Here is a 20,919-nt window from a genome sequence, read left to right as displayed (position 1 = left end):
AATACAAAAGCAACTATAGAGAGTGTACAATCATTTCTGGTATAATTTAACATCAAAGAGCGCTACTTCTGCTGGTGCCAAATGTTTTTGGGAAATTTTTCAAGTGTTTGCCCCCTCTGGGAAAAAACCTGGATACGCCACCGTCTGCCAGTATTGTTCAAGCAGCAACTCTTCGACAGAGATTCTGCAGATACGCGTCCACTCCTCAGCGACGAGCCTTGTCACAGCCAAGGAGAGTCACAGCCTTGGTCACAGCCTTGGCTAGCGGTGGACTTTGACACTTTGACCCGATCGGACGCGGCGGCCAGCTGACTGTTGGTGACGGGAGAGAAGGGCGGCGGGGAGGGTCAGGGACGGCGGGACAGTGTTGTTGACGCACAAGTGTGGTGAAGGACAGGCGGGTGGTTCTTGTTTTGCAGGCACAAGGCAGAATACATCACCATGAGTCCACAGTTATTGTATGATGGTCAAGTGGCTGTCATCACTGGTGCTGGTGGCGGTACGTAATAAATCACAGACTTAGCTTGTGGGTAGTTGTGTGGTTTGTATTAGTGCTCCCGAGTCGCTGTAGGGCATATGCTTTAATATAATACAGGAGAAGTGTTACATATCGTAAATATTCGTGTTAGATCCCTCATAAGTTATTGACAGTATGAGGCACCAGCGCACAACAGAACTTTGACAAATGCTGTTTTGAGATGCAGGTTAAAAGTAAGGTTAATATCCAGAATTACACTTGGTTTAGCTAGATAACCACTACTGCTTTTTCCATAAGTGACAAAACCCCTCGTAAACGTGATATAATAGTTTACCACCACATCTAAACTAACATCACTTCTCTTAGATCTATTTCCATCTCATCTTCATAATCTTTTTATCTTTCCCCACATTTAAAAGTTGTATGTTCCTCTTTAGGTTTATTTCCACTCAACACAACATATCAGGCTTTCTTTATTTTAGATTTATCACCTATACTGTTTTGCTAATAGTGTTCCTCTCCCATTTCCATTTACTAATTTTAACCTTCTTTTCCTTCTTCATTTACTCAATTGTCTATTGTCTAACACCCCAGTAAAATCTCATCTGCTCCTCCATTCTTCAAGTAGTTAATTCCTTCCTTTTCTCTCTTCCTGCACATCAATATTTTCTTGAAGTGTCCTTGCTCATCATCATCATCATTATCATCATCATCATCATCTGTTTAGTATCAAATTTTCCCATGATTTCTTCTGAGGAATTAGAGTTTAGACAGTTGATGATTTGCTTCCACCTATTTCTCCATTACCTCAGCCTCGCCAATGCCCAATGCTGCCAGATCTTCAACACACGGCCTCCATGTATTCTTTGGCCTGCCTGGTGGCCAGTGATGTGATACTTGCACTCCATTAGTTCTCCCCAGTGCCTCATCATCCCCCCTCCTCTTCACGTGCCCAAACCACCTCAATCTCCATACTCTGAGCACTGCACTCAGCTTTTTCAATACACATCTTCTTGTCACCTCCTCACAGGACACCTCCATGTGATCTCAGCCATATACCTCAACATTCTCTGATCACAGCCATCCAACACATCCTTCAACTTTTTTGTTAAAGTCCATGTCACAATGCGATATAGCAACACTGATCTTATACAAGCTTCAAGTACTTTTCCTCTGTTTTCAGTGGAATGTTCCTATTTATCAGCAATCCTTCTATCTCTCCACTTCTTCCATATTGTTGCTACCTGTGTTCTTACTGCTCCCCTCACTCCACCTTCACTCTCTAACATATTGCCTAGATAGCAAAATTGCTTCACTTTTCTTTCGCCACCATCCATTTCTATAGTTTCTGCCTCTTCCTCTTCTGGCAGTTCCCCTCTATTGATTCTTCTTACACATACTTGACAGCATTGATCTTCCACTCTATTCAGGCCTTTGAGCCCCAAACATCTTTTATGGCACCACTTGTCACATTCCATGGAAATAATAGAATTTACTCCCACTTCACCACCACACACCCCACAAGGAAACCTTCCCACTTTTATACTTTGCTCTACTTTCATGACTGTTACCATCATCTTTTTGTGAGCCATATTCACCCTCAAACCTCCTCCCTTCAATGCTTGCTTCTGGTCGATAATTTTCTTCTCAATTGCCTCTTCTGTCTCAGCTGATAAGATTAAATCACCTGCATACAGCAGCTCCCTGTTCTGCACTCCTTCATAGCTTCATCACTACAATACTACACTGCAGTAAATAATAGAGGACTGAGGACTGAGCCCTGATGCAACGTCACACCTACCTAAGAGGTATCTGAGGTTCCTCCAACTACTCTCACCCTTGATCTGGAGCCTTTGTACAGTGCTATTACTATCCTTACAAGCCTCTCTGGCATCTTCTGTCTTCATAATGCCCATCTAATTGCTCCTCTTGGAATCCTGTCTAATGCCTTATCCAGATCCACACACATGATACAGCCTCTTCTTCTTCACCTTATATTTCTCCTGGAGATGTCTTGTGATGAAGATTGCATTGGTAGTTGACTTTCCAGCCATTAAGCCAAATTGACAGTCATCAATCTTGATGTTTCACTTAACCCGGTAGCAGCGAGGATCATGTTTCTTAATGGTCCCTCCAAGCGAGAAAAATGAGAAAAAATCACCCCCACACAAACCATTTCATAATATTTATCAAAGCATTTGTGATCAGATTATGTATCATCTATTTTGGGGGGGTTATATCATGGCACAAATTTGGCCTGTCGCTACTACACAGTAAAGCCACAAATTTAGCCATTCGTTGCTACTGGGTTAAGCCATTCACACAACACTCTCCCAAATCTTCATCCAATGATCTAAGAGCCTCAAACCTTTGTACCTGCCACACAATAGTGCATATCATTTACCTATAAACATTGGTAAGGTAAAATTATCCTTCCATGCTTCAGGACTTTTATCCTTCCTCATAATCTTCTAAAGAATTCTGCTTAGTTTCCTGATTGCTTCAACATATTGTTACTTAAACCTGATGGACCTTGTGCCTTCCCATCTTTCATCCTCTTCATTATTTCTACCTTTTTTTTTATAATTTCAGTTAGACCTTCCACCATTTCAACCTCTTCCAGTTCATTGTTACTTTCTACTCCAGTTCATTGTTACTTTTTACATACAAGTCTTTCAAAATATTCTCTCCATCTTTCTCTCAATGTGTGTGTGTAGTGTAGTGTTATGATTTTAGTTTAAATGTCTACTTTCCTAGATTGACTTATTCTTACTAGGGATGTAATAGCTATGTGTATGAGATACAGTTTAAGCATGAGAGAGAGGAGCCTGTGGAGTAGTGCCAAAGGTTCATCTGGACAATGACTCAAGTGGCTTGCTCTCCACTAGATTGATAAGCAAGATGTCTTTTGATAAAAGCACAGGCTAGCTGATTAAGGTTTTTAATTATTTATCTAACTGTAAAATTATAGTCCAGGCAATGGGTCCATGGCATTGGCAATGTCCAAACTCCATATAAGTAGATAGCATCACTGTGCCATCCAGTCCAGTCCCTCGGCATTAAGGAAATGAAAGTGTTACTTTTCACTTGCATCTCTAAAAGGAATGTAAGGGAAAATACTTCAACATTTTGTTCAAATAATTTAAATAATTTAATATGAAAATATAAGAGAAGACAACATTGCAAAACAAAGTCATTATAGTAAAAAAATGGCAACTCTAGTTTTTGCCACCCTTTTATCAAGCTGAGAGAAAAGTGAATAAAATCAGGCTTCCAGTGATGAGATCCATACTTAAGTATGAAGTAAGATAATTTTTCTGACTAGAGTTATTTTCATTTCTGTCAAAGCAAATTTAGAATAAATGTTGGCATGTAATATAGCTACTCAAGACACCATCCTTCAAGTGAGAGTAGCCAATGTTGTTTATTCCATTTAGAGCACTTGCAGATAAGGAATTACATTATTACTGTTAGCAACCTTCCTACAGATGTCAGGATCATGACTGAGGAAATAGCTGCTGGTTTGATAGTGTGTAGGTGCCCTCTCTTAGTGTTGTGAATAAACATTATTAGATGATCTCGCCTGACCATTGATGTCATGAGATATTACAAACCAAAATTTATGATACATTTATTTTGTGCTTATATAATCATTAATATGGATTGCATTCATTGGGAGCCTGATCTTATTTACCTTTGCATCAGCTTGATAAATGAAAATTACAAGAAGTAGCAGGAATTGGCAGGATTTCTTAAATAGTTTCCTTTTGCAAGATATAAACAAGGTGAGCAATGCTGTCTTCTCTGCCATATTTTCATGTGAAATTATTTGAATTATTTAGATTTAAGAGAAGCAAATAGAGCTAACATTGCAGTTCCATCTCTACACCATACCTAATTCAAAACACTTTAAACACAGTTATAGTATATATAGTTCATTGTTCAGTGGTATGGATGTTTTTAATCTTATTACGTATACTTTGTGGATCATTATTTATTGAAACTCTTGACAGGCCTTGGGCGAGCCTATGCATTGCAGTTTGGGTCACGAGGAGCCAAAGTGGTTGTCAATGACCTTGGAGGAGATACCAAAGGCCAAGGCCAGAGCTCCCGTGCAGCAGACAAGGTGGTGGAAGAAATCCGCCAGGCCGGTGAGTCTTAATACCAAGCTCTACTTTCAACCCATCAGAGAAAAGCAAAATTTGAGTTCTTGAAATGTCACTCATGGGTAGCCTCATGGAAAATGCTTTTTCTATCAGTAGTTTTTAACACTGCATATTTTCAGCTTAACTTTCATCTTTTAAAATATCCTTAAACTCAGGTGAAATGCTGACATAAGTTGTCTGTTTAATGTACTGAAGTCTACCCTTAATGGTTAATTCTGATACAGGAATACTGACGAGGAGTTTAGCTGCAGCCATTTTAATGTATCCTACCATAAGTTAAATGTTTTCTTGTTTGAGGTAAAAGAATTTAAAGTTTGTGTTTAAGTAAGCTTACACGTATATATTTGCAAGAGTACAGAAATGCACAAAACTAGTGTTTGCTACAGCCAACATGATGCCTCTACAGGGGGGGTTGCTGTAGCCAATTATGATTCAGTTGAGGATGGGGAGAAGATTATCCAGACAGCCCTCGACAACTTTGGACGAGTAGACATTCTTGTGAACAACGCTGGCATCCTTCGAGACAAATCCTTCGCCCGCATCTCCAATGATGACTGGGGTGAGTGTTTCCGGGCTGGGGATGCCTTAGGTGCAGGCCCTTCTAAGGGAAGAGTACGCCATAGCTTTAAATTGCACCTACAGTCTTGATTAGGCTATGTTTGTGCATAATTGTATCATAATTATTATATTATAATTTCAAGATGATCGGACCAGAAAATATATTTTTACGATTTATTTATTTAATTTTTTTTTAAATCTTTGACTTGGGTCTGCTCTGTCGTTAGTTCACTGATTTCCCTCTTACTCGCACATAAGCTAGTACTTTCCTATTATCCTAACAAACGTATGTGATTACTTTTTCAGTATCTGGTTTCATTTACTTGATTTATTTTTTGAAATTTCAAATAGTTGTAAATATGTTTTTAGATAATATTGAAAAAATAAGACCTGTAAAAAAATCAAATCATATTTATTCATTAATAGTTGAACTTATAATTATAAAACCCCAAGTTTTATTAATACTCGTATCATGCAAAAATAAAAGCGAAGGCTATTTTTGAATTTATTTATACCTAGTTTTGAGAAAAATGCAATTAAAGTTTGGTTTTCATTTTCGTGCCCCAGTGAAGTTACAGAGCTGCAAACCTGCTTTTATATGAATCCTATGGGTTCAATAATCACATACCAATGTATGTACATAATGATATGGCACCTGGTCCTCCTTTATAAAAGGTATTAGTTGCTCAAAGGCAAGGGTGTCAGGACGCACCAAGCCCTTAGTTCTTAAACTTCCTCAGTGCATATTCCTCACTGGTATTTCCACTGTCCTCCTTCCTCTTCCTTTACTTCCCTATCTTTGGTGTTATTTTTCTTTTCTTTCCGAGTTCCAGTCCTTGTTCTGTGTATGCAGCTGAGGTTCCCTTCCAACCAGTGTTCCCTACACACTGAGGGTGGAGGCCATGGAGCGATGGCCCTGAGTGGTGGTGTACTGTGACAAGAGGCTCCGACTGAGTTGTGAGAATCACTAGAATGCATTGATATGTGATTATTATACATCATTCATTGCAAAAAATGCACAGTAATGACTCCCAGCATGCCACACCCACATGTGGGGTATTTAAATCCCTTTGCTAGTGTCATTTAAATTTATAGCAGACAAAAAAAGAAAATACATTACCACTCGATGCCTCTAAGCCAGTAGATGTTGGGACAACACGTAACTCAGTTTCGTATATTTTTTATTTTAATTTTAATATTTGATGGCGTACTCTTCCCTTAAGTAGAGATTAAAGATCATTCTGAAGGTGATGTTAGTTTATATATAGTATGGATATTGGTATAGACCTTTTCATTGAATTTGATGGCAGTATTGTTCTAAGATTTAAAGAGATAACTAAAGATGTATAAAACTTAAGCAACAATAACTCAGCTAAAATAAATTCTAGAATTTTAACCTAACCACAATAGTATGTCTGTTGTTAACAGTCAGTTGCATCCCTCATAGGATGTCAGATGCACACATATAGTATGTTGTTTCCAGTATAGTACTCAATGGTAACACAAATAAATTTGAATAGAAAAATATGCTTAACTGCAATCAGTTTAGAGTTCTGCTGATGGGCCAAAATAAGATGCTTAACAACCGGTTGCCCCCCAGACCTGGTGCATAAGGTTCACTTGCGTGGTTCCTTCATGGTGACCCGAGCAGCCTTCCCCATCATGAAAAAGCAGAAATATGGCCGCATAATTATGACAGCCTCCACCTCAGGCATATTTGGCAACTTTGGACAAGCCAATTACAGGTTAGCATTTGTATATAGCAGTCATGTGGTCTTGAGACCTGAATGTTGAAGGAAATGTAAAGAAAATAAGTTTCTTTCTGCAAGATTCTTGAAATATGTATGTAATCCAAAGCATCTGTTTAGCTAACATGGAAGGTTTCATTCACTCATTAGTTAATTTCTCTTAATTTATATTGTTTTTTTTACATCTCTTACCGGTCATGTTTTTCTTAACTTTAACATATACACAATGTTTTGCAGCCAGAATATTATTTAGATAATGTATGCATGTTTACAAAAGTTTTGAGTTAGGGGGGACATGCTTCGTGGTAAGAATTCATTTTTCAGCAAGTTATTAGTAGTAGTTTCTGTGGATTCATCTGCTTCCGCCCTCCACCTCTTCTGCTGTCCCTGTGCTTCAAGTAAGACTAAGAACCAGGTCTTGTTTCTATTGCTTTAGAATAAACAAAAAAGAAATGAGTTTTCCAAAAAAACATAGAAGGAAAATTTGTGGCTGCCCTTAATGCATATTTTGCATTTATTGGGTTGTGTGCCGGTAAGAATGGCTTTGAGTTATATATCATTTGAAGGAGTATTAGAATCAATACCTTTGGGATATATTCGTTGATTAATTAATTGATACCAAATGTTATGGTACGTTTTTATGGTAAAGTAAGACAAAAAAATTTGACTTGAATTAATTAGCCTTTGCATCAGTCTCACACACACACACACACACAAAAAAAAAAAAAAAAAAAAAAAAAAACTGACAAAGAAAATGATTTTTTTTTTGTCACAGCCTTGGATATATTCACTACAGCATTATCTAGTATAGCACATTATCAAGTGGAATTCCTCAGTCAGAATCTTAAAATAGCCAGATCATCCCTTTAAGTGTACAATAGATTCTAAATAGTAGTATATATTACGAAAATACAGAAGAGTGAAGTGGCATAACTGTGGTAAACTTGATTCCCCAGTGCAGCCAAGTTGGGATTACTGGGTCTAAGCAATACTGTAGCCATCGAAGGCCAAAAGTATAACATCCACTGCAACACCATCACTCCTTTCGGTGGCACACGCATGACTGAAGGCATACTTCCCCCAGGTGAGTGAGAAACCTTCACCCATGTCCCAATATTTCTATTCACCAGGTCCTTCACTCTGTTTCTTAATCTTTTTGCTGCACTGCAATTCTCTCACCCTTTTCTCCTCTCTCATTGCTTTCACTTTCATTTCCTCTTTCTTGGCATCTCAGGTGATTGGGGGATGCTGAACAGGCAGCATGTAGTGTCCACACTCCTCCCTCTTTGCCTGTTTTGTCTTTTATATTAATAAAAAAGCAGCTCCTTTGAAATATTACATCCCATTAGATATTTGATATTCTACAGTGAAAATATTAATGTTGATGCTCTAAAATGTTGCATATTTTCCATCGCCAGATTTGTTTAATGAGTTTAAACCTGAACTTGTGGCACCTCTGGTCCTGTGGTTGTGTCACCAGGACTGTGAAGATACTAGGGGACTCTTCCTTGCTGGTGGCGGCTGGTATGGGAAATGTGAGTCCTGATTTAATTATTTTGTTGGAAAAACATTTTGAGGTCTGAAGTAATTTCCCTTTAGATAGACATGCATCCCTATTTTTATGAAAAGTCTTTTGGGCCTTAATAAAATTCATCCATGGCATTTCACCAATTGAAATTTATCTGAAATCCTAGTAGAAAATATTCAGATTGCATTTCTACAACTTTTTTTATAGTTATTTTATTTGCAATGTAAATCTTCAGAAAAGAAAAGTACTTTCAGTTAACTACTGCTACCCATCCTCAAAAGTTATATCATATAATTTAGTTGTTTAATTTATTTATAATTAGGATTACAAATTATTAAGTTAACAGTAATTTTGTATACAAAAAGGGAGTAGAGGTTGTCTGTAAGTCTGGAAATCTCAATTTTCTGAATTATATTAGAAAAAATGACAATAAAGTTAATGGTGAATGCTACTACTGCACCCATACTAACACCAATGCTCCACAGTGTAGTGGTTAACACACTCACATCACATCCATGAGGTTCCAGCTGTGATCCCTGGGCAAGTTAGAGATGGATAGGCAGTCTCCATCAATCAGTACTCCCTGATCACCCAGTAGTGAATGGGTACTGTTTGATACTTGGGGGTTTTGTCCCGCCTCCCGGATATGTTTGGGCATGAGATTCTAGTCATACCCAAAGAACTGTCACTTGTGCATTCCAAGCATATTTGAGGAGGGTACTGGCTGGCAATCACAAGTCTAGTGCACGGTCAGACCATGGTGGTAAAGGACATGAAATCGGAATGGAGAATTGTAGATAGTGGAGTGACTCAACGATCAGTATTGGCACCAATACTTTTCCTAGTATATATAAATGATATGCCGGAGAAAGTAAGCAGTTACTTGAGACTGTTTGCAGACGCGAAATTGCTGAGACATATAAGAAACAGTAAAGACTGTGAAATCCCGCAAGAGGACCTAAATAAAATTTGGGATTGGAGTATGAAATGGGAGATGGAGTTCAGCGTGAAGAAATGTCATGTAATGGAAATGGGAAAGAGTGAAGGGAGACCAAAATGGACATATATAGAATGGGAGATAGAGAAATATTAAAAATTCAAGAAGAGAGAGATCTGGGAGTGACAATACAAGATAATCAACAGTCTGAGAGTCATGTAAATAGGATATTCGGTGATACGTATAGAATAGTAAGAAATATAGGAATAGCATTCCACTACATGGATAAGGATATGATGAAAAAGATGATAACCACTATGATTAGACCAAAATTGGAATATGCGGATTGCGGAAACTGTGTCGTCTCCCTATAAGAAGAAACACGTAAAAAACTAGAAAGAATACAAAGGATGGCAATGAAAATGGTTCCAGAACTGGAGGGATTGTCATGTGAAGAAAGATTAAAGGAGATAGACCTGCCAACATTGGAACAAAGAAGAGAAAGGGGAGACCTAATACAGATTTATAAATTATGGAATAAAATGGAAGAAGTAGATAATGAGGAGTTACTACTAAGAGAAGGAAGGAACACCAACAACACGCGAGGACACGGTAAAAAATTGTGAAAAGGAAGATGCTTGAAAGACATAAAAAAATATAGTTTCCTGCAAAGAAACATATGAAGTTTGGAACAGACTAAGTGAGGATGTGATATCGGCGAAGAGTGTGCACAACGTTAAGGAAAAGCTGGACAAATACAGATATGGAGACGGGACCACACGAGTGTAAGCCCAGGCCCTGTATAGCTACAACTAGGTAAACACACACACACACACACACACACACACACACACACACACACACACACACACACACACACACACACACACACACACACACTTGCACACACACACACACACACATTACTGAGTGGCACTCAGCTTGCTATGCTCCTAACAGACCGATGGGAGTCTACTAATGGCGTCATGTGTCGAAAGTCTCGAGAAGATGTAGTAACACCAGAAGCTGTAAGGGATCACTGGGACATCATAACAGATTTCACTCAGAGTCTCAAACCTGAATCAGGTGAAGAGGCAACGGCTCACCTTATTGAGGTAAAGGTTAATGACACAGTCTAATTTAATTGTTGACTCAGTTTTAGGATTATATATGCCAACAATGATTATGATATATGGTTTCTAGTATTGTGTCCATCATATGCAGCCATTTGTGCAGTAGTGCCCTGAATTGCAAATGTTTCATAGTTAATACTAATCTTCCTGATATGTCATATTTTGTGTGGCATTTAAGAACTGGATGTAGTTGAGCACTTAAAAAAAAGTTATAATATCCTGAAAGGCTGTACCAACGCTAATATTTTTTGCTGATACTGATACATAATGAACCGATACTGATACTTTGCCTGTACTGATACCATTATATAGTAAGGTCTAAAATACATGCAGCTATATCTTCTCATTCTTCTAGGCCATGCATGATCTGGATACAAAAGCAAGTGTCAACTCCCATAACACTTCTGCTACTTCCCCTCCCTCTGCTTCACCCTCAGACACTGCTGGTCCTGTGAGTATGGTGGCAAAATGGAAAATTGTCATCATTGGAAAATACATATTTTTTTCAGTGTTAAAAATGAGGTACATTGTGCAATTATACAGTGAAAACTTGTGTTATTTTCTGGTGATAATCCAGAATCCATAGCACACGTAGAATCATACAAGCCTCATATAAAGAGGGGTGACTGTTTCAGATGTCAGCGCTTGGGGTGAAACTGCCGCCCCAGCCCTTTACCTATGGGCCCCGAGATGCGATTCTCTATGCTCTTGGAGGTAGGAAACTTCTAGATAAGTGAAAGTATTTGCTTGTCACATATGCCCCCACCTAAGAATGAGACATGTCACAAACACCTTTCATGAGTGATGGCAAAGAAAACAAAACCTTGTAAAACTTTGAATCACTATACCAAAGGGCTTCATTTGATAGAAATAACAACTAATTGGTGCCAAAGGGCAAGCTAACATTCCTTTTTTTTCACCTGTTTCACTTACTGCAGAAGAAAAATTCACAGTTAGCTACTCATTGTTTATACATATATACAAAAAGTCAGTATCCTTGGCTGAAGGACACTAATATTCCTCATCTACAACCTGTTATGTAGCTACTACTGGTGCTATTATTATTGTGATTTTTTTTTAATGTTTTTAAGAAATATTCTTCAAAATACTAGCAATGCTCTCCTTAGTAGGCACCTACTTGGAGGTTTTACTGTATATATGTAATTTGGCAGAGGGGTGTGTGGGGGGAGGGTTAAAACTTGAACAAAGTTTGATCTCTAAGTTAATAAAATAATCTTTTTAGTTGGCGTTTCAACGAAGGATGAAGATGCACTGAACTTCTTGTATGAGAACAGTGAAGACTTCAGCCCCATACCCACTTTTTGTGTTATACCTGCTCAGGCTGCAATGATGGACGGGTCTCTATTTTCCAAGTTTTCTGGCTGGAGACCAGATCTCACCAAGGTATTTAGTTTATTATTTGTGCCTTTATATTTTTTGTTAAAAGAGTAAGGGATCGAGTCCTGTGATTAAGCAATTGAGGTCATTTATCTTTGGGTGGGTTGAGAGTTGGTTCTTACCAGGATGTTGCTTTGTACTATATCCAAAGTTTTGACCTGGTGTGGGGTAACACAAACCTGAAGGAGACAGTAAATGGGCAGAGCTGATAAAAGATTGGGAATTGCTGCTTTAGATAATGTCAGTTTTTCCATGGGTTGCCAAAATCACGTGTAGACATGAACACATAATGAACCATTATTTCAGGTTTTTGGTTCAAAAGGACACATATTCTGATTCAGTGTTTTGTGCGAAATATGAATGAATACATTGTTACTTTAAGAAGTGATATTTCAATGCACTCTGGTACATATGTTTTTCCCAGAAATATGCAAATGATGCTAAAGAAAGTAATAATAAATTCAGATGAGTCTTACATTTAGTTGTCCCAGCATACATAAAATTTTATTAATGAAAAAAGGAACATATGAGGTGTCTAGTGCTCAAGGGGCGAATAAGCCAATTACCCAGTTTTGAGCTACAGGCCTTCAAAGTCAAGCATAGCAAAAACATAATGAAAAACACACACAGCAATATCATGACCCATCAATAGAAAGTTTTCAGCTAGACAAATTCAGTGGAATCAGTGTTTGTGTGAAAATGTTTTAATTATTATAAAAAAAAAACACGTAAGGGTGTTTTTTATTATTTCATGTTTATTATCCGATTTAATCCAAATTCAGGAAATTAAAAGAACATAATGTAACTAACAGCCAGTTTAAATTTCAAAACAAAATTTCCATACTTAGGTGTTTTATGAGTGTTTTACTAGTGCTCTTCGTCCTAAGAGCCCTGATACAGTCGACTTTACACACTCTGCAGACAAGCAAAACACGCTACTCTCACCACTATCGCCCGCTTCCCAAGCTGGAACGCCATACATCCATCAGGCCCTGAAAGAAAGATTGGGGGAACCACCATCAGGCCCCCGGGAAGATGCCTACCGGCGCAATAGGCAACAACGTAAAAAAAAAAAAAAAAAAAAAAAAAAAAAAACTTTTTCTGGGCTATAGAGACCAATTTCCCATTTTCATGTTCACAGAGGGTTGCACAGTGCTTCCATCTAGCGGAAACCGGCGAAAACTCAAAATCAGCCATGTTGGCGTGTTCGTCCCTCGAGCTCAAGATGCCTCATATGTCAACACCCAAATGTATGATGTGACATTCATTGGCAGAAAATGCTTGATGTTTGTGTGCAGCAAAACTTCGTTTATCCGGCATTCAAAACAACGGCAAATATCTTGGGGCACAAATTTACAAAAGTTCTTACTTTTTTTTCTTTTATGTGCTGCCTTTAGTGCCTGTAGGCTTTTTTGAGGGGCGCAGACTAATTTAATTTATAGTGACTGCCGTGATGTATGACTTGCTGGGCCCATGGTGCCCCCCCGGTGCTCCTCTTGATCGAAGTCGCTGAAGTTAGGGCTAATTGAGGATCCAAACAGCATGTGGGTGATCTGCTACTCAGCGATGACTTGAAAAATCAGCGCGTTTCAGTGAGGGCTGGAACCTAGTCCGCACTAGGTCCTCTGGCTCACCACGCCCACTTGCCTGGGCCATGATGGTCCTGGGCCGACCACCAGGCCCAACCAAGAAAGCCTACCGGCGCTATAGGCGTAGACGTTAAAAAGAAAAGAAAAAAAAAAGAAAAAGAAAAGAAATTCAAAATAATGGCAAAACGGTTTATCCAGCATGAGCTTCCCTTCGTTCGTGCCGTGTAAATGAGATTCTACTGTATATGACATGATGACATCATAGTGCTCCTTAGCAATTAAAATTTAATCGTAAGGTCTGACGTCTAATATGATTGAACAAGGTAAGTTTCACTTGCCAGCATTAAACAAAGTTGTTTAATGCCTTCCAGAAAAGTAAATTGAACAACTTCATTTATATGCTGGTTTCATGTCTTTTGGTTCATAATACCAAAGAGCAGCACTTTGATAACCACTCATTCTTAGTTGCTGCATGGAGAGATGTATGTGGAGCTCCTGAAACCACTCCCTTCCTCAGCCACCCTCACCACTGACATGGAGGTGGTGGATGTAATGGACAAGGGTTCTGGTGCTGTCCTCATTTATGATAGTAAGTTATTATGGTTATTACCTCCCATCATTGTCTTTTTTTCAACCATTATTGCTTCTCATTGCTTCTTCAAGAACTTATCCAAAATCTGTTGCATTGTCATTGTAACAAGAGCTAAAAATTACCATATGTATGTAATCGACTTGGCTGATATATGTATTCCATGTTAGATGAAAAGGATTAACCATTTATTTACTAAATTTGAATTGGCAAAATGTGCTTTATGCTCTTTACTGTATGGATTGTCACTTGGGAACATTTGTTATGTGTGTTGCCTCCAAATGAGGGTTATTGTTTCCACTAAGCATCCACAATGTGTAGCATTTAAGTAGTATCACCATAATATTAATTCACTTCATTTGTTAAGTACATGTTGCCTACCATTATTATTTTATCACTGCCACACTGCATCACATAGCATCCATTACACCTCAATTAAAAATCATACATTGTCACACACCTATAGCCATAATTTTACTTACTATTTTTGTTCATGTGGTAAAACTTTAGTCTGAGTTACATTTTCTTTTGCCCTGCCAGCCACCAGTCGAGATGAGGCAGGAGAGATAGTTTTCCGGACTCAGTGGTCAGTGTTTTTGGTGGGTGAAGGTAACTTTGGGGGGCCACGAAAGAGCGCCAAGGCTATCCCTCTACTGGACCACCCAAGCCGGGCCCCAGATGCCTCTGAGGAGGTGCTCACTGGGGTGGACCAGGTTAGTTGCGATGAAAAATGATAAGTTGCCTTGTAGTGATACAAAAAAAAAAAAAAAAAAAATATATATATATATATATATATATATATATATATATATATATATATATATATATATATATATATTTCTTTGAACTGCACTACCCTTTCATATTTTTTATTTATGATAATAACTAGTTACATAAATTATTGATGGTGTTTTTATGTTTTTATATTCTGAAAGAGTTGTTTTGTACAGGCTGCCTTGTACCGTCTCTGTGGTGATGGCAATCCCTTGCACATAGATCCTTCCTTTGCTGCAATGGGAGGGTTTGCCCAACCCATCCTACATGGCCTCTGTTTTTATGGCATCTCAGCACGGGTCATTCTTAAGCACTATTGTGGCAATGATCCTTCTAGGTTCAAGGCCATGAAGGTAAGTCAACATAGTTGTATTATCGGATGTCTATACTAGCAATGGATTGTAAATATGTAATGAATTGCCATATGACTTAAAATCCATATTTAAGGAACAGGCAGCTAATACATAATGTGAAGGTATGTTATACCATCTACTGACTGTTGACCTAAAATGGATTTTATGGAATTTATTATTAACAGCTTCCAACCAGTATCATTGATGGACCAATTAATTATATTGCATATTTATCTTGACATTTGTCTTATTATGCTATTTCTCAACTTACAAATGGAGGCAGTTGAGAGTCCCAACCATTCTTGTTCTGAAAAAAAGGAAGATTGACAAGCCTAGACACCAAATACCATTCCTTTTTATCTATTGTCTGGCAGAGCATGTGACGAATTTCACTCTTAGAGTCTGTACTTTCCTAGTTTGTTTTGAGGGCCTGCACCACATGTCTGGTTATTTCAAGATATGGAATCATAATGACAATAGTGATATTTGTTTGCTGTGTGGCAAAGCCTGTATCTATTGTTCATTTCCAGACACGCTTTGCCAAACCTGTGATCCCAGGCCAGAGGTTGGTGGTGGACATGTGGAAAGAGGGCAGCCGTGTTTACTTCACCTGCACTGTAAAGGAGACTGGCAAAGCATGTCTGACAGGTACATGTATTATATAAGGCACTGAGTGCAGTAAGGGACTAAGCACCACGAGTTCAAATCAAGAAATACAGTTACATTTTAAATTTCAACATGCTGTAACTTTTTAACCAATTAAGATATTTATTTCATTCAGGTAACTGTGTATTATTCAATGTTTTGATTTATGCAAATGTAAATTTTTGGGAAATAGAAACAGCGTAAAAGTGCTTTTACTTGAAAGGTACCAATTTGCAGTTCAATTAATAAGGGTCCCAGACTTTCAATCATGGAAGCATTAACATTATGACCGCACCAAAAAGTAAAAAGATTATATTACTCATTGCATTCAGACAGAATAATAGGGTACTAGCAATAGTTTGCCTGGGGTGGGGGACAAGCATCAAAATCTTTTATCAGTCATGCAAGCAATCAGTTTTCAGTGTTAATTGTATTTTTTTCTGGTAAAGCTACATGTTGTCAATAAAATCTTTATATTGACTGGGAAAGATTAAGTTGTGGCGGCAGCCTAGGCCGCTACAGCGAAAACCAAACATTTCTGTCTGTGTGTTTTCGAGGCAGCATACGTTGTAGCTGGTACAACGCCGTTTGGGTCCGTTAAAGCCGCCTTGTAGGTTAAAAGACACAACTAATAACCAGTGGTAACTCCATTGAGGAAGACATTTATTTTTGAGGCTATACATGTATTTGAATATTATGAATGAATATTTATAATGGTTGATATACAGTAGCGTTTATAATATTAGCTCTTTGGTGATGTTAGTTGCACATAATGTCGCTTATAATAATAAGAATGATTATATACATTTATAATATGTAGTGACTCGTAAGAAAAGAAATTAATGTGTGATGAATATGTGTAATAGATGAAATGGAATAGTGTGTGTTGAAAGTGAGAGAAAAGAAAGAGAGCGTGATGAGTTAAGGGTAGACTGAAGAAATGGAAGATGGAGAGAACGGGATGAGCAATAGAAAATGGAGAGACTTAGAGGGTCACTACAAAGTGTTCGATTCATAAATATACAAGTAGTTTTATTAGATAAAATCATTATTAACTTCATTGCCAGATGAATAACACAGGTCACAAAGCTAATTTAACCTAACCTTGATATTATGTGACTTTTTTTTTTGTTTTGTTTGTTTTTTTGTACACCTTCTCATAGTATAGATACTTAAAATATCTCGGGAAGAATTATGCATTAGATAGATGAGGGCTGAAGGGTTTGAGTGTATAGAAATATGGAAAAGGCTTCAGGTATTTTGATATTTACAGTGCTTGTGATTTGGCAGTTAAATACTGCAACCAGGAGTGTAGAGTTGGATATAAAAAATTCCTATTTGGACTCCGACTCTGACCCCAGGAAATTTTAAGGTTGCGATTCTGACTGCGTCCCCCTTCTTCCCCCCCTTTTATGCAGTACTGTAGTAGGCAAATCAAACCCAGCCACCACACTACGTACTACACCTGATCACACCACATCACACATAACACCCAGCCAAACCCCACCATACACCACACATCACACCAAGCAATGCCACACCTCACTAGACCACACATCACACTCAGCCACACCATACCTCACACAAAATCCAATCATTCCACATCACACCCAGTCACTCCACACCATACCCAACCATATCACACATCACACCACACCGCACCTCACACATTACCCAGTCACATCATACCCAACCACACCACATGACACATCACATCCAGCCACACCATCTCACACAGCGCACCCAGCCACACCACAACACACATCACATCAAGCAACACATCTCACACCACACTAGACATTACACCCAGCCCCACCACCATACATCACACCCAGCCACACTACAGCACACATCACACCCAGTCACACCATGCCTCACACAAAACCCAATCATACCACACCACACCACACACATACCCTGCCCAGCCACACCACGTGACATGATACATTACACCTAGCCACATCACTCCTCACTCCACACCCAGCCACACAATACACACTCGGTCACTCCATACCTCATACCATACCCAACCACATCATGTCTCCTACCACAACCACCCACACCACACCTCAAATCACAACCAGCCACACCTTATCACATCACACCAAACCACACCACACCACATATCTCACCCAGCCACACCATACCATGCATCACTCCTTACACCACCCAGCCAAACCACACATCACATTCAGCGACACCACACCACACCAGGCCATATCATACAACACCTATCCATGCCATGCCACACTGCACTACATTAGCTACACTTGGTCAGTTCACACTACACTACAATTCACACACGGCCACAGATTCAGCCTGACCTTTTCTTGTTTAGCATGAATAGGACATTCATATATCATTGAGGACAGGTTGTCCCTAGAAGGACAGACCTGGCAATTCTACACTGACCTCTGAGCAGCCTAGTACAGATTCAGTGTTGAAACAAAAGTGGAGATGCACATGAGTATATAACAAAAATCAGACTCACCCAGTATGACACCTATCACTGAGTATGTCTTCTATGACATCATCTAGTAATTTATCTCATTAATTTACAGATTAATAACGTCTTCCCACAAGAGTTCCCATAAAACTTGCCTCCTACAAATTAGTGGAAATTTCTCATAAAGGAGTTAAAGGCAGAGATATTTTTACCAACCCTGACTGGCCAAAAGTAGCCGGCTCCACGACTCTGACTCCACACCCCAGACTGCAACACTTTAGATTTATACACCATTTGAATTTCATTTCCATTGGTCAAAAAATAATTATTTCCTGAGTGTAAATTAGCAGTTACCAACCATGGAGGCATAACAGCCAACCCACCTTTTTCAGTCCGATGTAGAATGCATAGCCTTGCTTCAGAAAAGTTTGAAGAGTAATGTATAAGCAAATTTAATGATTTTTGTTCAGTATCAGGGTGCAAATTATTGTAAGAAGATAGCTAATGTAAGGAGGTGAAGGTGCTGACAGGAAACCAGTTAATGCATAGAGAGAAAGATTACAGATAGGGAGTGGAAAATAGTCAAGAATGTAAAGTATTACTGGTCATGTGTTTAGGAAATGGAAAATGGTCAAGATTTTAGTGTTCTGGAAATGGAAAACAGTCAAGATATTAAGTGAAATTATATTGTTCATTTGTTGCAGGTGGCTATGTGGACATAACTGACAAGGACCCTGCCTCTGCTGTTGAGGATGTGACAAGTGCTGGAGGAAACTTGGCAAGTGCTAGCCTATTTCAGGAGATGGCCAAGAAAGTTGCTGACACCCCTGGCTTGGCTGGAAAAATTAAGGCAGTATTCTTGTGGAACATCAACAAAAACAAAGCTCTAGCAGCTCAGTGGAGTAAGTTTTGAATTTCGAACAGGATTCACTTTGTTATAGCAAAAAAAGTTGTTAGCATCATTCCAGTATTCTTGTGGGACATTAATGAAAGAAATACTCAAGCAGCTCCTTGAAGTAGGTGTTAAATTTCAACCTCTTCTATTAGATACATTTAAATCATCATCTCTATTAGTATTACTGTCTTTGTTGTCATTAATTGCCTATTTCTTCTATTGCAAGGTAAGGACATAAAAGAATAATAAAAGGATACAATATGTAGTGGTCAAAATAAAACACCGGTTCACACTCTGTCAAAGAAAATGATATGGAAAGGCTTTGATAGAAAATAGAGAGGGACAAAGTAATTAATAGTTAAGTGTGGAGAAAGAGCCTCTTTTCAACCCAAAAGAAAATGGAGGATGTTAAAGTTGGGTTATATGCTACAACTGCATGTGGCATCAGTACTTATCTCTGTCCCATTGGCCCTTGATCCTGTGGTGGGTGGGAACCCATTACCTTGGATACAGGGCAGGTACAACATCTGGATTACCACAATAATATTTACCTTCCCCAAGTACTAATTTATCAACCTGCCTGAAAGGGAAGATGAACAGCTGAGTGAGCTGGGCACAGACTGCCTTGATTTGTAGTTAGCTGAGCTAATTACTATACCACAGAGGTGCATATTTAAGGATTAGCAACTAATGTACTAGAATGCAATAAGTATTGAAATCATAATGATTTAGGGTTATACCCATGTTTTGCTTGAAAAGCACTATACCTTCACCCTTTGTTGGGGATACTACAGTGTTATTGACAAGTTGATCATAACCTGTGCCAGGATTTAGTCAACATGTATGTGGGTGTGCATTGTGGCCCCTTTCCTCTCTACTATATTCTCTGTTTCTCAATATATTCTCACCTTACGCCTGCAACAAATGAGAAAATGGACAAATTTAATATTTCACAACTCTTTTGACAGCTGTGGACCTGAAAGAGGACCCTGGAGAAGTGTATGCAGGACCCCCTAAGGCTGGAGTCAAGCCCAATGTGACTCTCACTTTGGAAGACTCTGACATGGCAGACTTAGGGGCTGGAAAGCTTAACCCCCAAAAGGCTTTCATGTCTGGCAAATTGAAAGTAACAGGCAATGTGATGCTCACCCAGAAGCTGCAACCTCTTCTTCGTCCCCAGGCCAAGATGTAAAACCTCTTAGTCCTTGGGACCTTTCCCTTCCCATATAGTATACTTGAGGACATTTTGTATGATATTTTTCTGCATGCAGCAATGAGTACAAGTGTTGCTGCTGCTTCTTTTGGGAAATATTGTATCAGTTTTAATTGAAAATACATAATGTATATAGAATTTTTTGTACATGCATAAACATTTGGCTGTGAGACAGGTCATGTGTAGGGTTTGTTTTATTTTAGGGAGGTAATTGTAGTTGCCCATAAATAGCACAACCATTGAGTTTGCTGCAGCAGTGAATGTGTAAATGGAAAGGTTTTACATAGTATACAATTTTGTTGGTTTGTATTGTCTTATTATGAAAGGAATCCCTTTTTACATTCTAACATTCAAACTTTTCATCATGTAATTCTTCTCATACAGATGGAGTGTATACAAATCATGTGGGAAATGAGTAGGTGTGCCAAGTAGGTATGGCTGTATTGAGAAAATGGGAAGAAAAGAATTA

At 38.6% G+C, this 20,919-nt stretch overlaps 1 protein-coding gene across 2 annotated transcripts; it reads left to right on the top strand.

The window, feature by feature from the left end:
- The first annotated feature begins 161 nt into the window (after positions 1-161).
- Positions 162-20,755, top strand: LOC126999011 (peroxisomal multifunctional enzyme type 2-like). 2 transcript variants are annotated; one of them, XM_050861332.1, is made up of 17 exons: positions 358-499; positions 2,148-2,286; positions 4,492-4,629; positions 5,051-5,203; positions 6,803-6,947; positions 7,907-8,034; positions 8,369-8,485; positions 10,376-10,530; positions 10,904-10,999; positions 11,184-11,262; positions 11,792-11,952; positions 14,001-14,124; positions 14,665-14,837; positions 15,075-15,251; positions 15,782-15,899; positions 19,047-19,244; positions 20,206-20,755. In XM_050861332.1, exons 2-17 carry the CDS (start codon positions 2,262-2,264, stop codon positions 20,427-20,429), a joined length of 2,211 nt encoding a protein of 736 aa, XP_050717289.1. In that variant the 5' UTR covers positions 358-499; positions 2,148-2,261; the 3' UTR covers positions 20,430-20,755. The 2 variants fall into 2 exon arrangements, with proteins under 2 accessions (XP_050717288.1, XP_050717289.1); XM_050861331.1 differs by lacking the exon at positions 2,148-2,286 and having other exon boundaries at positions 162-499.
- The last annotated feature ends 164 nt before the right edge of the window (positions 20,756-20,919 follow it).

The sequence above is a fragment of the Eriocheir sinensis genome, chromosome 15, assembly GCF_024679095.1.
Source record: "Eriocheir sinensis breed Jianghai 21 chromosome 15, ASM2467909v1, whole genome shotgun sequence".
Classification (NCBI taxonomy): Eukaryota; Metazoa; Arthropoda; class Malacostraca; order Decapoda; family Varunidae; genus Eriocheir; species Eriocheir sinensis.
This window is presented reverse-complemented; position numbering and strand designations above follow the sequence as displayed.

What these genes read in the sequence shown, in the direction of transcription:
- LOC126999011 (XM_050861331.1), top strand. Translation starts at nt 442, where the DNA reads ATGAGTCCACAGTTATTGTATGATGGTCAAGTGGCTGTCATCACTGGT. An exon ending in GGAGACCAGATCTCACCAAG is followed by an intron (nt 11,953 to 14,000) that starts GTATTTAGTTTA and finishes ACTCATTCTTAG; the next exon opens with TTGCTGCATGGAGAGATGTA. An exon ending in CTAGGTTCAAGGCCATGAAG is followed by an intron (nt 15,252 to 15,781) that starts GTAAGTCAACAT and finishes GTTCATTTCCAG; the next exon opens with ACACGCTTTGCCAAACCTGT.